At 34.8% G+C, this 21,930-nt stretch overlaps 1 protein-coding gene across 1 annotated transcript in view; it reads left to right on the forward strand.

Moving 5' to 3' along the window:
• The window catches only part of EYS (eyes shut homolog), a 1,808,075-nt gene that overhangs the window by 561,570 nt on the left and 1,224,575 nt on the right, over window positions 1-21,930 (forward strand). The window contains 1 exon segment of the mRNA XM_030809409.1: window positions 19,563-19,822. Within this exon segment, the coding sequence (XP_030665269.1) occupies window positions 19,563-19,822 (260 nt within the window).

The following is a 21,930-nucleotide window of genomic DNA, read 5'->3' on the forward strand; positions in this document are numbered from 1 at the left end:
GGATGGTTTTTTACAACGACAAAGCTAATTAGGCTTATGAGATTCAATCATTTTTCTTGAATAAGCACGGAGATTGTTTCAAGCCTTTAGTTCATTTACATAGTTCTGAAACAGCTTATTTCAACTATATTTATCAATGTACAAGTTTCTTTTATGGAAGAGTATTTGTTTGACTAGTTCTTCCTCTGCTATTACAGAAACGATTCTATCAAGTTATATTTTATATTTGTCTTATTGGGGAGAGGGAGAATATGGGTTCTACAATCACAGTGTCTGCAGTGTCTGCGTATTAAGTTTGATTGTGTCTCTAAGGGTTGGTGTGAATTGGGATAAGTAAGTTTACGTTATATTTCAAGCTTCAGTTTCCTTAGCTAGAAAGTAGAATCAACAATAGTAATGTCTCATAGGGTTATGGTGATAAATAATATTCTGTCCACAAGGTTTTAGTTAACTTTTTGATATGTAGTTCACTCTAAATATCATTAGTTTTTATTATGTAAAATATTGATGATCTTGTTTTCAAAAATTTATGCATAGATAAGGTTAGTGTGGCACCTTATAAATGATAAATCTTTTTAATCATATAGATATCAACTAATTCCATTTTATATATTTATATGTTCAACAAATGAAGAACACTAAAAAGAGATTATTTTGATCATCCCTTTATAATTTTGAAAAACTTTATTTGATTAAGGCTTAAGGTTCTCTATAGCTTTCCCACAAATTTCCACTGATCAAAACTTTAAGGAGTCTCAGTGAAGGATACATGAATATCCTATTTAACTTTGTGAAGAGTTATTCTAATAAAATATTATAAAAATTGTAAAGAAGAGTCTTAAATTTTATGCTATTTGAAGAAAATTATATACCATGATGAACACTTAAAATTACATATTTTAATAGATCAAATTAGAATTGCATTTCATGGTCCATATGCTTATATTCCTTGAGAAAAAAATTAGATAAATGAACGTCTGTTGGAATATCAAATCTATTTAGGTGATTTGTGTGTCCTAAGTTACTGAACTACCTACATGTGCTCATCTCTCTAAACAACTGGAGTTAACATAGTTTAGTGTTTACACAGTTTGAAGACATTAAAAAGCAAATTGGGCTAGGGATGTAATTTGAATGCTGACTGCAACCTGCCTTCTGCTATTCCTGGCACAGTTTAAAATTTAACTGCCTTCTTTATTTCTGATTTTTCTTCCCCGAAAGCAGAGTCAACAGCTTTAGCTACAGATGGGGCTCTGTATGGCCGTTATTGGACCCAGATGCCACACTCTGGAGCATGTTTTGCCAACAGCATCTGGCTCTTTGCTGCCTGTGCAGTTGGCATTTGTGTTGATGCTTTGGCCTGCTTTTCTTATGGACACTACAAAGCTGACTTTCAGACAACATGAAGGTTTGCTCCCAGTTGACTGTAAGCATTTTTTTCCTTAGTTTGTATTTTATGAATATTTAAATAGATACCTTAAATCATGAAGCACTATGCATTAAAATTTTAATCTCTTATAAAAAAATGTTTAAAAATTTTTAATGGATATAATAACTGAAAAAGTCTGACATTTAATAAGCTAAAAACTTATATTGATTTATGTGTATTTTTACACATCAAATAAAAACTATGAAAATTTTAGTGTGTTACCAGAGATCTTGTTTTGCCTTTTTTACCTTATTTATACATAGAAGTCCTAAGTGTTAATATAAAAGCAAAGCCATAACAAAATTTTAGTTCAGGCAACAGCAATCTATGATATAGTATCTATCTTTAAGAGTTACAAGATTTTTCCTTCACAAAAACCAGAGGTTTGAACAAAATATGCGTGGGTAGGTAGATCACTCATCGTCTTATGGTATAGCTACACTGTAGTTTACAGATATAGCAGACACGGGGAATTTTTAATATTTTACAATTATAATCTATTTGGGGAATTATATATGCCTCTGTATATATGTATGCATGTTTATTTGTAGAATAAATTACTGTAAGTCTAATTGCTGGATCAAAGTGTGTCTACGTTCAATATTCGAGTAGTTTTTATCAAATTATCTTTTGGACAGATTCAGTAAATTCACACAAGTAATTAAAGCAATTATCTATAGCAGACGCTTACAGTTTGTATCATTTTGTTCTTGAGCAAATCTCTTAGTCAGATTTTATTTATGTTTATTTTATATATGAAAGAACAAAAGCTTAGATATTTTCCATAACTTGTGCAGAAATCACAGTGTTAAAAAGTAGTAAATGTAAATACCAGAACAAGACAGGTGTGACTCCACATCCATGGTTTAAGATCATCATCATCTGATCCTGCTTATAGTAGATAATAATACATACGTTGCCAGTGACAACATATATTGATATGTATGATATCTCTCAGTTCCCAAGGTGTAACAAATTTGTGAAAGACTAAATAATTATTATTTTCTCACTGGAAAAGTTGGAACCTCATGTAGTTCAAATTTTATCAAAAAGGAGTAACTCAGGAGTTAAGTATACTTTCTTTGACAGATAAATACATCCTATGACCAATTATTGGTCAAATAATTACTGTACAAATAGGCCTTAGAAAACTGATTAAGTAAAATTGCTTTTTGATAACAGTAGCACAAAGGAAGAAAAGGGGAAATCACAGTATCTTGTTGTAAGGCTATTATGTTTTACATGAAATGGCAGATTATTTGAATACAGGCAGTGATAAACAGAAAAGGTATTAAAGACCTTATTTTGAATGAATAAATGAACTCTCTTATTTCACCGAAACTGAGTTGAAAGAATGGAGGAAGAGACAGTTTTATCAGGCATCATAGTAATTGTAAAAAGCTCCCTGTATACCTTCTGTATTACTTTGCCGGGACAATCTTTGGCATTTGTTGGCTTCTGAAGAATCACCTTCATCTCAGCCTTCAATTTTTGTAGTTTTCTTCCTGTGTGAGTGCCTATCTTTGTGTCAAAATTTCCCCCTTTTTTAAAAGACAGTGGTCCTATTGAATTAGTTTCCACCCTAATGAATTCACTTTCATTTGAATATCACTGTAAGGACTCTATTTTCAAAAGAGGCCACATTTTGAGATCCTGATGATTAGGACTTCAAGGTCTTTTGGGGAGATACAATTCAACTTCTAACACCTTCTGTTATCTTCTGAGTGCAGTTATGAAAACATATCTAATGGTTATTGAAGCCTAGAAGTTTATAATTTAGCATAGCCATACATGAAACTTTAAATTTCATTCACAGAACTGTATAGAAACATATTCAAAGATAATTTTAATTGTTTAGAAGTATAGTTAGAAAAAAGTCATTTAGTATTTGATTATCTCATTATTTCATGTAGAACCATAATACCAAGTTCATATTAAAAGTGTTGCCTTATGATTTGTCAATTAAAAATAAACTAAAATTAAAAAAAATAAAAATGGACTTTTAAAAAGTACTACGTCTAAGAATAGATTTTGCTTGTTTTCTTCTTTTTTAACATTTGTTTTTAAAGATGATGAATTGTTTTAATGCAAAGTACTAGAAACTGGAAAATTTAAGAAAAATGTAAAAACATAATACCATGAAATAAAACCAGAATGATGCAGACATATTCAGAAATGGCTCATTAGAAATGAATTGAAAGCCATTAGTTATTGTTTGTTTCAGATTCAGTGTTGCATAGGAGGGCAATGGCCATGACTATAACAAACACAAAATGTGAAATTTAGGATTATGGTATTCGTGAGTAAAATTATTTTTATTGAACTGTGGAAGAAAGGTAATCATATTTGGAAACAAAGGAAAAATGTACATGAGAATATTATTTACTGCAAAAGCTGTATTTTCTTTATTTGAAAGGTAATCAAAATTTGATATTAAGTTCTTAAAAAAGCATTATTTAATTAAGATCCTGCATTTTTCTTATGTTTTGAAGTAGACTTTTTTCCTTATTTTTTCTTTTTATGGGGAAGGGGGAGGCAATGTTTTTAGAGAAATAGACTTTACATAAGATATTCAATAGCTTTTGGACATTTTTTATTGTGATAACACGTAATAAAATGCAAAGATTTTACATATACAATTTAAGGAGTTTTGGCAATTGCACTTACTTGTGTAACTACCACTGAACCCAAAATATAGAACTTATCTATCACCCTAGAAAGAGTTCTTGTGCCCTATTCACAGTTCATTTCCACCCTCTTACACCCTGATATTTGTTGGGCTTTTGAAAATTTTCCTTTTGTAATAATTTCTGATAAACTATTCTCAAAACATCAATGCTTTTTTTCAGCATGAGAAATATTTAAATGTAAATTAAATTATCTATTTATTTGTTTATCTTAATAAAGCGGTTTCATAGAAACTTTTAATTTGACTTTTATTATAACTGGCCAGATGATATACTGATATTATTTATGTTTCTTATATGAGGATATAAAAAAATATATAGATTAGTTGGCTTTTCCAATGACATGTTATTTGCAGAAGAGATAGAATTTAGGACTTCTTACACCAGAACCCTTAAGATTTTACATTATTTTTTATTGTCACCTGTAAATCCTTGCCAAATCAGTGATGAAAGTGTTGTTCAATGTTGTGGTTTTTCTTATGCTGGGGAGTTTTGACATAAATTTAATGGTGAAAAGTTTTATTTCTGTATTTATTATTCTAAATTGTTTCAATCTATAGAATTGATCATGTAAGTAATCAATAACTTTTATTAGTGTATTTCTAGGTAAGTTTTTGTATTGCTAGTTTGATTTAGGGATATTTCTTTTCTTGTAGAGGGCTTTCTTCCCAGATCAATGTTGTTTTGCTAAATAATCGGTGGGTATTTCCAATGCATGCCCTGAGTAACTATCAGCTTTCAAAATGATAAGCCAGCTGACAAACGAAAAGAGCTCACATAAAAATAAGAACTCCATTTTATGTGTTTCTCCTAGATCTGTGTCTAGAGCACATTATTCAAGCTAATAATCCTTTTTTTCACACAAAGTTACCATGTTACATTTCGCCTTCAATTTTCACGCAGAATCAGTTTAAAAGACGCACATTTGAACATTTTTATACCTATTGCAAAGCCATACATCAAGACATGGTCCAATATGTTTCCCAATGTCCTATACTAAAAGATTCAGCTGTAAAATTCTTGATTTCAGAATGAGAATATATAACTCTGCTTTCTTTTGTAAAAAAATTATGATGTATATCACCTATATAGTCATTATATTTGCTCTTGCTTTTCACAGTAAATCATAATTAACATATGTCTTGGTATAGGAATTCTTTACAAATACCTACGTTTTAGGGTCTATCTCTTTTTCCAAGTTTTTAAACACTTTTCTTTCACCAGATGGCTAATTGGAGGCTTTGTTAGTATACCTCACCTACTTAGAAATAGCAAAATTGTGTGTAAAGATTCATACTGTGAACTTCTGTGCAAAAAGGAACATGGGAGATCAACAAAAGAGTTAAAGAAAACTTTGGGCACTTAGAAAAAAAAATGCAGGTGACACCTCATGTGGCAGGCTCTAGCAGAAAATGGTGAGTGAATCCCCAGTGCATGAGATGGAGAGTGATTGCCTCCATGATGCACATTCCCACTGGGAAGCTGGGCAATCCAGGCTATAACGGAGATCCTTGTCCCAACCAAGCTCTGGATCTAACCTGGGGAGCAATCAGAAGTCTATGAGCAGGAACAGCCCTAGAAATTATCCTGAAGACACTCCTAGAACTGGGCATCAATAGAATGAGGCCATTCTGTATCCTAGCTCATAGGGAGCTATGTGGAAACCTGCCAGCTAGCACAAGTGGCAGTTACTGGTCTGGAGAGTCTCAGGTCAGAGATTTATGATCTTGAGCAGGGGAGAAGGCCCTGGGGCCAGAATTGAGAGATAAATGTGGTATGTGCTCCAGCCACAGGCACAGTACTTGGGTGCTGCCTCTTCACAGGACCTGAATGGGTGTGGTTTTGACCCCAGCAGAAAGTTTTGTGGCCTGGGATAGGTCTGTCTGAAGGCAAACTGGGGGTGCTTCGGCTAACTGTTCTAACTTTCTGCCAGAGTCAGACTATAGGAGGGAGCCCTGCTAGGTTGGGAGTATGAGAGCACAGCAGGTCCCACTACAACTTGCTAGCCTGTAGAGCCTGAGCTGTCTCTCATTCCCCATCCTGGGTCTTAGGCCCAACAATGATTATTCTGCTCCTCACTGGGAAGTTATTCCAGGGACCTGAGAACTGACTCCGAACCCTACTGGGGCTGGTGCTTGCACCCACCATTAGGGGCCCACATGCAGGCTCGCTTGGCCCAGTTCCCAGCTATGCTGCCTCTACCCTCAGAGGCAAAGTGTGGGACTAGGACCACTGAATGTTCTACAACCCAACCCACCACCTGGGAACCTGAGAACTTCATTTAGATGACACCTTTGGGTGTAGATGAGAGATCATCTAGACCAGGTGAGACCATCTTACAGGTGAGAGCTAGTGACCATGCCATCTGGCTCTCACCTGAAAGCACCACTTTCTTGCCTTACGAGCTACTTCATAGCGCATTTCAATATCTGCTGACACAAGTACACAGCATTTGGGAAGGATACAAGCTTCATATGACCTCTGCTACCACTATTATTCACACCACCCTTGCTCATTAGGAGACCTTGCACACCAGGCACATCACTACCACAATGAGCATTTGAGAAAGCCACCACATGAAGACTATGTATAACCAAAGAAATCATACAGAGTCTATTCCACTGATACAGTTTGGTTGTGCCCCATCCAAATCTCAACTTGAATTGTATCTCCCAGAATTCCCATGTATTGTGGGAGGGACCCAGGGGGAGGTAATTGAATCATGAGGTCTGGTCTTTCCCGAACTATTCTTGTGATAGTGATTAAGTCTCATGAGATCTGATGGGTTTACCAAGGGTTTTCGCTTTTTCTTCTTCCTCATTATTCTCTTGCCACCACCATGTAAGAAGTGCCTTTCACCTCCCACCATGATTCTTAGGCCTCCCCACCCATGTAGAACTATAAATCCAATTAAACCTCTTTTTTTTCCCAGTCTCGGGTATGTCTTTATCAGCAGCATGAAAATGAACTAATACAGTAAATGGTACCAGTAGAATGGGGTGCTGCTGAAAAGATACCCAAAAATGTGGAAGTGACTTTGGAACTGGGTAATAGTCAGAGGTTGGAACAGTTTGGAGGGCTCAGAAGACAGGAAAATGTGGAAACTTTTTGAACTTCCTAGAGTCTTGTTGAATAGCTTTGCCCCAAATGCTGATAGCGATATGGACAATAAGGTCCAGGCTGCAGTGGTCTCAGATGGAGATAAAGAACTTGCTGGGAACTGGAGAAAAGGTGACTCTTGTTATATTTTAGCAAAGAGACTGGTGGCATTTTGCCCCTGCCCTAGAGATTTGTGGAACTTTGAATTTGAGAATGATGATTTAGGGTATCTGACAAAAGAAATTTCTAAGCAGCAAGGCATTCAAGAGGTGACTTGGGTACTGTTAAAGGCATTCAGTTTTATAAGGGAAGCAGAGCATAATAGTTTGGAAAATTTGCAGCCTGACTATGCAATAGAGAAGAAAAAACCCTTTTTCTGGGGAAAAAATTCAAACTGGCAGCAGAAATTTGCATAAGTAGCAAGGAGCCTAATGTTAATGCTGAAGACCATGGGGAAAATGTCTGCAGGCCACGCCAGAGACCTTCACAGCATCCCCTCCCATCACAGCCCTGGAGTCCCAGGAGCAAAAAATGGTTTTGTGGGCTGGGCCCAGGGTCACCATACTGTGTGCAGCCTAGGGACTTGGTGCCCTGTGTCCCAGACACTCCACCCATAGCTGAAAGTTACCAAAGTACAGCTCGGGCTGTGGCTTCAGAGGGTGGAAGCCCTAAGCCTTGGCAGCTTCCACATGGCGGTGAGCCTCTAGGGGCACAGAAGTCAAGAACTGAGGTTTGGGAACCTCTGCCTAGATTTCAGAAGATGTATGGAAACGCCTGGATGCCCAGGCAAAATTTGCTGAAGGGGCGGGGTCCTCAGGGAGAACCTCTGCTAGGGCAGTGTGGAAGGGAAATGTGGGGTCAGAGTCCCCACACAGAGTCCCTACTGGGGCACCACCTAGTAGAGCTGTGAGAAGAGGGCCACTTTCCTCCAGACACCAGAATGGTAGATCCACTGACAGCTTGCACCGTGCACCTGGAAAAGCCACAGACACTCAATGCTAGCCTGTGAAAGCAGCCAGGAGGCGGCTGTACCTTGCAAAGCCACAGGGGCAGAGCTGCCCAACACCATGAGAACTTACCTCTTGCACCAGTGTGACGTGGATGTGAGACATGGAGTCAAAGGAGATCATTTTGGAGCTTTAAAATTTGATTGCCTCGCTGGATTTTGAACTTGCATGGGCCCTGTAACCCCTCTGTTTTGGCCAATTTCTCCTATTTGGAACAGCTGTACTTACCCAGTACCTATACCCCCACTGTATCTAGGAAGTAACTAGCTTTCTTTTGATTTTACAGACACATTAGGTGGAAGGGACTTGCCTTGTCTCAGATGAGAATTTGGACTTTTGAGTTAATGCTGAAATGAGTTAAGACTTTGAGGGACTGTTAGGAACACACGATTGGTTTTGAAATGTGAAGACATGAGATTTGGAAGGGCCATGGGTGAAATGATATGGTTTGACTGTGTCCCCATCCAAATCTCAACTTGAATTGTATACCCCAGAATTACCACATGTTATGGAAGGGACCCAGGGGGAGGTAATTGAATCATGGAGGCAGGTCTTTCCTGTGCTATTCTCGTGATAGTGATTAAGTCTCATGGGATCTGATGGGTTTATCGGGTTTTTCCTTTTGCTTCTTCCTAATTTTTCTCTTGCCACCACCATGTAAGATGTACCTTTCACCTCCCATCATGATTCTGAGGCCTCCTCAGCCATGTGGAACTGTGAGTCCAATTAAACCTCTTTTATTTTCCCAGTGTCTAGTATGTCTTTATCAGCAGCATGAAAACAGACTAATACAGCCACCAAACATACCCAGAAGCAAAGGCAAATGATCTTACTCAACATACATTATAGGCACATCCTCAAGAAAAGTAAAGTCCCACCCCCAAAAAAGTAAATTCAAGAATAAGAAGTATTTCTCCAGATGAGAAAAAAATCAGCATACTAATACTGGATCTTGAATCCTAAACAAAATGAAATGTTGGGATGCTGGATAAAGAATTCAAAGCAGGTCTCTTATTCCACACAGAGCTTGGGGTCCATCTCCACTGCTCTGTGTCCTCCGCTCCAGGAGACCCAGATGACTGTTGTAGTCTCTGTTGCCTTGTGACCTGCAGGTACTGGGATATCCATAGCTAAGATGTCAGGACACCCTAGAAGCTAGGGAATGAGTTAGAAAATACATTTAAAGGGGTGTTGGGTCAAGATGGCAGACTAGAAGCAGTGCATTTGCACTGCTATCATGGAGAGGAAACAAAAGGGCCAGTGAATACTGGCATTTAATTTATCCTCTATTTTTTTCTGGAATTCTGCCATTGGGATTCCTCTCATTTTATTAACTAATACATATCCTGAGTCTTTTATATCTCCTTAAATATTTTGTTGTATAGTAATATTTACACTAGCTTTTTACTTGTCTTAAAATTATCTAGCTGTAATTTTAATATGTTTGGTAAAATAATATATAAGACGTCTGGCTCTTTTCATACTCATTTATTTTTACATTTACATTTGCACACAAACACAACAGTCTATTTTGTACTAATTCCTTTTTAAGTTTTTCTTATCTTTCAATTTAGTTCTTCAAAACCTTAGTATTTGCGGGATCATGTGTGAGTTAACACAAGGTCCTTGTCAATGAGAAACAAGCAGACGCTTCCCTGGCTCAGAGGAAAACAATGTATGATATTGGTTTTTCAGCTGCTTGTGTGTGAACACATATATGCATATGCATGTGTGGGTGTGTGAGAGAGGTGGGAGAGAGGGAGAATGGATACATTTTTCGTCACCCCAGTGAATAATGGTAGCAACAGGACTGCCGATTTTCCTTCGTGAGCCCTCAATGTTGCATGTCTCTGAAATTCCAAATTCTGCCAGTGTCTTTTCTTCTACCCCAAACACTCTTTGATGGAAAATTGGCCCAGCCTTATATTTCAAGCAAGTTTTTTTTTTTTTAATTTTTGTTCTTGTTTTTAAAAATTTTAATCAGTTTCCTACTCCGAGAACTATTTTTGTGCCATTTCTGCTGGCTTACTCCAGCAGCAGGCACCTACCTGCTCTTCATACCTGCTCTTCATACCTGCTCTTATCTTGGTCCTTTCACCGTATTTGTCATCTCATTTTCTTCTGTGCTTTGGCTTGGGATTATTGATAACTGTTTTATTGAGGATGAAGTGTTATTTTCTGTTTCTAATTTTCTTTGTCACATTGAGTTAGATTCAGAGAGACACAGGCACTGGTGACATTATTTCATACTTTACAAAGATAAATCTCTTCTACTTTGAATTTATCCTTTCTTTCCATGAGTTTGAAGTTCTGGCTTAGTGAATTTTAAAGGCTTTTTGAATATCACTTGGACTCCGGCTTGACTATGTACCAGGAAGAGTCTCATCAAGAAGCAGGATCATAGATAAAAAACTTTCAAAATAACCCCTGTGAGACAGGTGACCCTTTAGCGACATTGTTAAAAATAATTATTTTGCTTCTCTTTCCTTCTTTCCATTTCTCTCTTATCTCTGCTATCCTTATTTATTTCTATAGTTCCGTCTGTTTTATTAAAAAAGTAAGTACAAGACAATTTGAGTGTTATTTAAATTTTTAAGGAAGGACATGTTCTATAATTTTAAATTTTAATAAAATAATGGGTTAATAATAATTTCTATATGTGGGAAGATATATTAGTGTTCATTTTCAATAGGTTTATTTTTCCATATTTTTACATTGGCTAACTGAATTTATGTTACATTTCAGAATTAATGATGTTTATGCATATAGTCTGGAACTAAGTATGTGTGATTAGTAATTAGACTATATATTTTTAATACATGTTACCCTTAAGGAATATGAAACAGATATAGCATTTATTATAATGCCAGTCCTAACAAAAAAACAAAGATTATTTTGTTTCCTCCTTGCTTATAATATTTCCATATGCATAAAAATCCTTTGGCTTTTGCTAGCTCAGTTGATTTTTTTCTGAGACTTCAAGTGTAATGCTTATTAAACTGGGAGTTTAAAATATTTCTCCATATGAAACACCTGACATGCTGCAGATTTATGAATTATTTTGTAAAATGTTTATACATTTGTTTGAGTTCTATATCTTAGTACTTTGCTTATGTAACACTCTGTATCCTGCTTTTATATTTGAAATTCTGCCTCCTACTCAAATTGTACCTGAAAGAACAAAAATATATGTGTAGGTATATAGGTTTTTTATACATTTTAAACTGTATTTGAAAGATTGTATATGCATTTTCAAGTATGATTTGAATACAATTTGAATACAATGTGTGGGTATAGGTATGGATATTATACTTGCATATACACATGCAGACATATACTTACATAAATTTTTAAGCATTGAAAAAGATGCAACTACGAATTCATCTGAATATATAAAGCATTATATTTAAAAGCAGACTTACTTTGACTTGCCACAAAGATCCTTTTTGGAAAAAAACAGGAGCCAGAAGTAATACTTACTTGCTCAGAAACTGATTCATCATCAATTTTCTGCTTACACACACACATCATCAAGGAAAAATAAAATAGAAGAAATTAAATATGGTAACTTAAACTAGGTTTATGTTCAAAGTTAAATCATGTAATTGTTCATATTACTCATGTTTGTAACACTAGTCATTTTCTTGACTCAACAGGTAAACTTACAGAATAGTAGCTTCAACTATCTTATGTAGTCAGCCTTTTTGAGCAAGTGTTTTCTTTCAGCTTTATTCAAGATGTTGTTGAAAGATTCATCATTCAAGATGTTGTTGAAAGATTCATCTTTCAACATAAATGTCTTAGGGCTTGTTGTAGGCTTACAAGAAAAGCTAAATTCTGATCATCTGAGTGGTAAAATACCCCATTCTCATGGTTTCTGTATTATGACCACAATGACAAAAAAAAAATGGAACTAATCTCACTATATGGCATCTCACCATATGGCATATGTTTGGCTTTGTTGTTCCAGTCCCAGATTCAAGTGTATTTAACTTTGGGTATTCTTCGAAATACAGCATGAGTTCCATCAGATTTACCTCAGATTTTAAATATGAATATACTGGAGGCATGACCCAATGCATTATCTGCCTCTGCTTGTCTGGCATTTTAGCTTTCTTCTATGAAATGAGGAATATTCTGAATCTTGAAAAAGCCTTGAATTGTTTTTTAGAAATACCTACAAAGCAGCTTGAATTAAATAACTCTGAAAAAGACTATTGATCAGTTGTCTTCTTACATGGCACAGATTAAATCATATAGAATATTGGAAACAGGTAATTTGAAGAGAATTGTATCAAGGAATTATCCAAATAGTTCATTTACATCGAAATTCATGTTGTATGAAAAATACATATTGTAATTCTTCCAATTGAAATAATTGACTTATAAATTATGTGTATAAATTATATGTCTGAATTTATTTTTTTTGAAAAAATATATTAAATGATGCTTGATAGACTAAATAGAAGAAATCCTTTTTCTATTAATATTAAAACAGAAATTCTTGATTTCATTTAGAGTACGTACTCCATAAACTTCCCTTCACCCTCAAAAAATAAAAATAAAAAATAAAGATTTGCCCAGCCTGGCCAACATGGTGAAACCCTGTTTCTGCTAAACATACAGAAAATAGCTGGGCGTGATGGCAGGCCTGTAATCCCAGCTACTCGAGAGGCTGAGGCAGGAGAATCGCTTGAACCCAGGCAGCAGAAGTTGCAGTGAGCCCAGAACGTGCCACTGCGCTCCAGCCTGGGCGACAGAGTGAGACTCCATCTCAAAATAAATAAATAAAAATTAAAGAAAGGTTTGCTTACTATCTATCTTGCTTACTATCTATCTGACCACATGTTTACACTAATGTGCCTAGTAGAACTCTTTCCTGCCTATTTCTTTTCAAAGAATCTATATATGTATCTAAGATTCTATAAAATACTGCAGAATATCACAATGAAGAGGATTCTATATGTTTCATAAATTTATATTTCAGTAGAGAAGGCCAAATTTAAATTTATTTATTCCTAGTAACGTTTGTTAGAATGGTCCTTGAATTTTTATTGCATGCCTTGATTTTTCTAGAGCTCCATATTTGAATTTTGAATACATGCAGGATAGCATCTGAAATCATGCAATTTATCTGATTTAAATTGTTACATATTAAGCATCAGTACCATCTTATTTTCTTCTCTTTCCACCGTTGTCATCTGTCTCTTACCTGATGGCATCTTTCTTTCCAATAGTGAATGTGAAGCCCACTGAGTCCTCCTCACTCCTCACTTTGCATCATCTGCTTACTAACCATTATCCAGATCTTCTCTGTCCTACATCAGAAATATATCTCAAATCTGATGTACTTTATTACTCCCTTTGTGTAGTACTCATAATCTCTTATCAGTAATGAAACAGTGGCTTCCTAAATGAACTTCATGCTACCAAGCTGTCCCTATGTTAATCCATCTACTGGATAACAATCAATGTTACTCCCAGGCTTAGAAACAAACAAATGAACAAACAAACAAAAAACCCTTAAATATCTTCAAGAGTAAAGTCAAAATTCCTTAATTTCACTTTTCTTGTTGTTGCAGTAGTTTTCACAATCCTTAGCAATTTTGCCTTGCTATTGCTGCTTTTAGGCTACCTCCTCACTTTCATGTTACCCATATCAATCTTCTCATATGTTTTTACATACTAACATTTTCAGGCTGTTATTCAAAGTGGTCCTTAATCTTGTATTCTATTTTTAATGTTTACAAATATTTCTTAAAATAGATTTTTCAGTCTAAATGAAAAAAGTGATTTTCCACATTTATTTCCAAGATGATGGCAGAGGTTGAGTTTAGTAATGTTCATGTTATAATTCAGTGTGAATATAGTTTTGTTGATGGTATGTACACCTAAGGGTATAAGTAGGTTAATAGACAAAACATTAAAATAATGAATGAATTATTTAATTCGGTGGCTCATTTAAAAAAATTCTTCCCTTTTCTATGCCCCCAATTTGTAGGACACTATAAAGATAACAATACTATTTTATTATTAACAGTCATTATTTCTTTTTCACCTAGCAGTTTTGGTTGAAATTTTGTGTTTCATATATGTAATGGTTTCAGGAAATAATGAACTAATTTTAAAAATTAACACATAAAAATTGTGTATAGTTATGTTGTATAACATAATGTTTTGATATATGCCTACATTTTGAAATGGGTAAATCAAGCTAATTAACATATGCATTACTTCCCATAGTTATCTTTTTCATGAAGAAAGCACTTTAAATCTCTCTAAAAAAATTTTAAGTGCACAATATCTTGTTATTAATGATAGTCATGATCATGTACAATTGATCTGTTGAACTTTTTCCTTCCATCTAACTGTATCCTGTGACCAACATCTCCCCTAATCTCCTTCACCTCCCTGTAGCTGATAAACAACATTTTACTGTTTGCTTCTATGAGAAGTGAACTAATTTTTTTATTATACTTTAAGTTTTAGGGTACATGTGCACAATGTGCAGGTTTGTTACATATGTATCCATGTGCCATGTTGGTGTGCTGCACCCAGTAACTCATCATTTAGCGTTAGAAGTGAACTAATTTTTAAAAGAAAATATTCTTTTAAACTGCATATACTGTTAGGTTTGTATTAATAAATTTAGAGCCAAAAAAGCCTATATGCCTTAATATACAAAATATATTCAAACACAGATACATATTGCTGAACGATCCTTTGTCATTACAAATAAATGTTTATGGTAAGGTTAACATATAGAATGCTTAGTGATTAGAAATTGACATTTATTAAGATTTTTGAAGCTAGTGAATTTTTTTTTTTTTTGAGACTAAGTCTCATTCTGTCACCCAGGCTGGAATGCAGTGGCACAATCTCTGCTCACTGCGGCCTCTGCCTCCCGGGTTCAAGCGATTCTTCTGCTTCAGCCTCCAGAGTAGCTGGGACTACAGGTGCATGCTGCCACGCCTGGGTAATTTTTGTATTTTTAGTAGAGACAGGGTTTCACCATATTGGCCAGGATGGTCTTGATTTCCTGACCTGCGCGTGATCCACCCACCTTGGACTCCCAAAGTGCTGGGATTACAGGCATGAGCCAACGCACCTTAATGAGTAGAATTTCTTCCACTTTTTAACAATGCTAACTACTTTATTTTCTATTATCAGCTTTAGTACTTTAAATCAGCATTTCAGATTTGAAAACTTGTCCTTAGAAGTATTCAATGTATTTTACACCAATGAATTTAGATTTTCTCACACTAGGGAAAAGAGCAAATTAGAATGTATTCACCTATCTTTAGGCACGCACTTACTTGTTTTCAAGTGTTTACTACCAGAAATTGTACACTCGAAAAGTCATACAGTATGTGCTTTGCATTTTTTTTAATCCATAAAGACTCTGCTTCTAGCTGTGATTTTGAAAATATCTGCCAGGTTCCACTAAATCCTGAAATTATTTCATGGTGCAAACTTAGAATCTGATTGAAGCCCTCACATAAAATATGTTTTCCCATCCATCAAAGACTAGCTTCTCTGACATGTGCGGAAGAAGATTCAAACATGTAAACCTGCAGGTATGATTGTTAGTCACTAGTAGTGACTTTTTTACTCGGAACTTTATTTTCTACAAAACATCCATGTTATCTCCATAGGACCCAGCCTTGGCATTATCAGTCCTCTTGACATACAGCCACATTCTTTCCTGAGGATTCGATCCTTGTAATGACACCACATGAGGTCTCAGGCCACCTGTTATGTGAGAAGGTAAAACAAACCTTCAGCACATATGCCAAATAGGCAAGAATTGTCAGTTTCTCTTAGGAAACTCTTTTAAATTAACCAAATTGAAATTATGTACTCAGAATACAGTAAAGAGAAAAACATAAATACTTGTTCAATCCCCTCAGGACCTGTGATCATGATGTGGTAGTGATCATGATTTTAGAAAGCATTAATTCTCTAGCTTTTCTCCTCTTAAAATTGCCATAGAATATTAACTGAGTCCCATTATATGACTGAATAGTTATATTTACAGTGATGTTATTTCAAGCAAAATAAATGCACTGAAGTTGTTTTCTTAAGACTGGGTAATACCCAATTTTAACATTATTTCACAAAATGTTTAAAGAAATGATACTAGATTTAAAGCATGTATAAAAAAAGAAAGGAAAAGAAAAACAGGAACTTGAGAGGAGGAGATCTGGATCCTAAGTTCCATTTGCTTAACCACATGACTTACGATACATCAGTGTTATCCTTTGAACTTCCACCTATCTCATCTGTAAAGTGAGAAAAAGAGTATCTCTTCTACATATTTCAAAGCTTTATTGAAAGTATCAAATTGCATAATATATTTGACAGTTTTAAAATGTGATGTGATGATCAAAAATTAAAAAGAAGTACTACTAAAAGCTAAATAAATATTCATTTTTGAGATACACATTGTATTTAGGCTCATAGGTCAGAAAATGTATTCTTCAAACTTCTGTGACAGCATCTAGTAAACAGTGTAGGTGGCCAGGCAATGCAGATTCCAGGCACTATATACACTTTTTATTCATCATATCATTTAATCTTTACAACAATTCTCTGAGATTACCGATTTCATTAAACTCGCTGATCCTCAACTTCCTAAATGAAAGAGTGCAGATAAGTTGATCTGTTCCAACACTGAGGACCTTATATCAATTCTTATAGTATTGTCAACATTTATTGTGTTGACATGATAATGTGCAGATTCAGATCATTCTTACACATTCAGGAACCAGAAGTTTAATGGTGGAGGCAAACCATGCAAATGATTTTAACACAAGATAGTATACATGATGAGTTCCTAAAGTGTGTGGCAAGCAAATTTTAGAGCAAAGTGAAATAATTTGTAGGATTAGTAAATAGGTGAGAGTATAGTTGTTTGTTTTGTTTTGTTTTTTTAGATAATTTTAGTAATGGGATATAGGAGATCAAGATTTTTTAAAAAAAAGCACCTTAGAAACTTTTGTAAGTAGAAGGATGCTCTGAAAATTATATCAGAACAACAAACTGAACCAAGACTCTCCAGGCAAACTAGGATGGAAAGTCATCAAAATAATTAGAGCATTTTGATTTTGAGAAGAAAATAAAATATTAAGTAAATAACATACCCTCAGGTATATATTTTTTATATTGTAAAGGTATGAATTGTTTCAGTCGTAAATTTTGTCTTGTGCAAGCATACTTCACAAAGAAATGTGCAATTAACATAATAGCAATTACTTTCTGCCCACAGCCAATTAAAAAAAATTTAGACAGCTGTGAAATCCACTGGCTTACAATGCATTGGATTTAAACTTATTGAACTAGTAAACACTTTATTAGTCAATTATGTCTAATACCATTTTGCCAATTATTCATTTTAGTTTTTATTTCAGTGGTAACTATATCTATTTAGAATTCCATTATAGATGTGGTTGCAAGTCATTTGTTCAATTATCTCCTCCAATATATTGGTATCCTATGTATTTATAATTATAAAAGGGCCTTGATATATCTGGGGCTTTGAAACTGCAAATTAGGTGACCCTTTTCTTTCTTTCTTCCTTCTTTCCTTCCTCTTTGCTCCCCTCCTTTTAGTAAGATATTCTGTATCATAAAGTAAGTTACATTATTTCAGCACTATGACTTTTTTCAAGTTATCTGAAAAATCTATCAGTAAATACACTTTTTGAAAATAATTGTTCTAATATTTCCTGTGCTTGTTTCATGATTCATAACTTGCATAATAGTAAAGTTGCCCAAGATTTGGAAATCTACCTTGCCCGCAAATTGACATAAGTTCTCTCCTTGAACACACCTACAGTTTGTGATTGATTTCCACTTACCCAGCTGATGGACTACCCCTCTATCTCTCTATTTGCATTTACTCTCTATCTGCAGGCTTCACTATAACCTTTCCATTTCCCTCAAATGGACACTTTGTGTGTAAAACCCTTTCCCCGCCTGTCTGCTAGAATTTTGTGTGTAAAACACTTTCCCCCTCCTGTCTGCTAGGATTTTTCTCTTCAGAGCAGACTAGCCTAGTTTCATGGATGATGACTGCCCAAAGTGGTATTTGAAGATAATGACAGTTACTGGATGGAGGACTAGACTGAGCTAGAAGCCTATGATATACAGATAGTGCTTTATTTTTCATTTGTTTGCTTTCCCTTCAATTATCCCACATTATTCAAATATTAATACGAATTTAGTTCAGCCTATGGAAAGCATTATGGAGATCTCCCAAAGAACTATAAATAGAACTACCATTTGACCCCAAAATCCCACTAATGAGCATCCACCCAAATAAAAAGAAGTCATTCTACCAAAAACACAACTTCACTCATATGTTTATCATAGGGCCATTCACAAGAGCAAAATCATGGAACCTAGCTGTCTATCAACGGTGGACTGGATAAAGAAAATGTGATGCATATACACTGTGGAATCCTACAAAACCATAAAAAGAATTAAATCATGTCCTTTGCAGCAATATGGACGCAGCTAGAGGCTATTATCCTTAGTGAATTAATGCAGAAACAGAAAATCTAATACCATATTTTCTCACTTGCAAGTGGAAGCCAAACAATGGGTACACATGGACATAAAGATGGAAACAATGGAGGCTGAGAACTCCAAAAGTGAGCAGGGAAGGAGAAGGGTAGGGCTTGAAAATCTACCTATTGGCTTCTGTGTTCACTATTTGGGCAATGAGTTCAACAAAAGCCCAAACTACAGCATTATGCGATTATCTGTGTTACAAACCTGTACATGTAAGCCCTGAATCTAAAAATTTTAAAAAAGAGAATATATTTTTAAAAATGCATTTCAAGTGATTCAACACACACACACACACAAAGCCAAAAACACATGCTTAACATAAAGTAACACCTTGTTATATACTCTGGTGGTGACAAGAATTTCACATATTGTTAAGGACACTGAATTAAAGAGCATTTAAGGCTTACAAACAGTGATCTCATCTGTAAAACTTATTTTATATTAAATGATTCATAGGCAAATTTTGCTCAATTGGTAATTTAGCTCAATAGGTGTTCTCTGACATGTCTCAGAGGCCTAACTATGTTAGAAATTTGCCAATGCCTTTAAAATCTTATTTCAGCCAATGCGGTAAGTTTTGTGGTAATATATATTATATTGTCACAGGAAATTAGGCGAACAATATTTTAAAACTATGTATTATTTATTAGTCCTGTTATAAATTTAAAAGCACCACACACTATTAGTTCAAGGGAGTAATTAAAAATACAAAAAATAAACTTGAAAAAGAGTTCACACTTCTTAAAATTTTAATATTTTATTTCAGATGTGAGTGTACTTCTGGATGGACTGGACAGAACTGTAGTGAAGAAATAAATGAATGCGACTCTGATCCATGCATGAATGGAGGTCTTTGTCATGAATCTACCATCCCTGGACAATTTGTATGTCTGTGCCCACCTCTTTATACTGGACAATTTTGCCACCAACGCTATAACCCTTGTGACCTACTTAATAACCCTTGCAGAAACAACTCAACATGCTTAGCTTTGGTAGATGGAAATCAGCATTGTATTTGTAGAGAAGGTAAGAGCTAACATGGCTTTTAATGTTTTTAAATAATTACTTAATTAGTTTGTGTATTTATTGTGCCTATGGGATGATGGCCTCTTAAAATGGGTTGGAAAAATCCTATGCACATTGTGGGTAGGGGAGTATCTAACTTCAAATCCAGTTATAAAAATATATTAGAGAAACGCACCCAAGGAGTTAATCTAAGAATTAACCATTGGGAAGAGGGAAAAGAGTGAAGCCGTATAGCTTTTTGGCCCTTTTTTTTCCTTTCAGAAGTTGTCTCTCCTTTAATAAGTTTCTCTTTTCTTAACAATCCTGTTCATGTAGAGTTCATGACAATAGCAGTTAGAGATGGGAATAGGTATAATTGGGGGTAGTGAAATGCCCTATTGTACATTTTCTTCTGGAGCTATCAAAATATCACTTCTTTCTACTTAGGTTGTTTAGTTACAATCACATAACTTGGGTAGCTGCTTTGTCTCGTAAGAGGAATCCTACGCAAGAAAGAATGAGCAGTTCAAAAACTACTATTGGAGCTCCTGGATCCAGCCATATCTGAAGCCAGGATATTTCTGGCTTTCTGGGTCATATCAGCCAATAACTCTGCTTATGTCATTAAACTTTCTTGATTGGGGTCTCTTCATATGCAAGTGAGGAAAGTCTTATTAATGCACAGTGGTTTAGGTACACGTTCACTATTCATGTATCAATGGCTGCTCATAAGCAATTACCATTTTCAATGGAAATGCTTCTGCTCCAAAACACATGGCCGGTTTTCAGAATAACTAGATGTGTCATAAGCATAATATAAAAAACACATTGTGTTTGGAGGTCCACAACTGCAATTTATGTTCTAATACTCACTGTGGTTTCATGTTTACTGCCTCTCACTGGCCCTTAAGGGAGTCTCTTAATAATAAGAATATCACTTATTTAGTCTTCTGTTCAAAAAAACCAGCTTAGATGACATTAGTTAAGCAGATATCTTATTCAAAGCCATTTCCATTTGTTTTTGCAAACCCTATAAAAATTCCTTAAGATGTTAATCTTTTTTAAGGACATCGAGGCAAGTCCTTGAACCTGTATACATGACAGAAACTTCTGGGCCTTCTGAAGGATTAAAACTAAAAGCGAGAAAGCCATCACTAATTGATTTTGCAAAAATAGCATGGGCTTTATAGAGCATATGAAAGAATATTTTCAAGAATGAGACAGGAAAAACAAGATAGAGAAGAAAAAATACAAGGGTAGCATTTGTTGCCCAGAAAAATGTAGTAATTATGAAGAACATAATTCAAACAAGTAAATAGTTTTCCTTTTAGCAAGCACTGAGAGTGAAACTTGTTGAAAATTATTCAATATCAGTGAAGCTAATTTATTTAGTAGAACAATTCTCAACATTCTACTACATAGAATATTTTACTTAGCCTACTTACATTTCTAAGAATGTAAGAAATATATTATTTCTGAGAATATAAGTAGGCTAAGTAAAATAGAAAAAAAATCTCAGAATACAAATATTTATTGAGGAGGCCATAGTATATTTATTCACTTTAGATAAACCTCCTTTGTTTTCACCGGAGATAATTTTCTACAAAGTGGGCATCGTTTTCAAACCTTAATATTTTAAAAATTCATTTGCTATTTATAAGTGCATTTAATAAATTTCTACAACATAGTGATATTTCTTTCCTGCTACGGGGTTAGGGAAAGAAAGTTTGGAAACGTTTTAAAACCCTCTAGTCATATATTGAACTAGTAATGATATCTGCTGTTCCCTTGAACATTGACAAAGATGTCATGGGGAGAATTTAGATTTCGCTATTATTAAATAAATGAAATCTTATTTCCCTTTAGTATTTTATTATTGTACTTAAGCCAAATCAGAGCTTTGGCTAGAGTGGCAGGTGGACACAGTGAATTATTTGTTTATTCCTTTGTGATTGTGATTCAGTACAAAGAGATACTTGAAGTGCACATCACTTTTTAACTAATTTGCATCTATGTTTTTCTAAACCTAATTGTGGAGTATGTTTCTGTAAATCAGATCTGACTACTGTAATAATGTCTTTAGTAGTTTTAAGTTCTGTAGCAGATCAAAAATTAAAGGCTGTAGCATT

This window comes from Nomascus leucogenys, chromosome 3 (assembly GCF_006542625.1).
Source record: "Nomascus leucogenys isolate Asia chromosome 3, Asia_NLE_v1, whole genome shotgun sequence".
NCBI classification, from domain to species: domain Eukaryota; kingdom Metazoa; phylum Chordata; class Mammalia; order Primates; family Hylobatidae; genus Nomascus; species Nomascus leucogenys.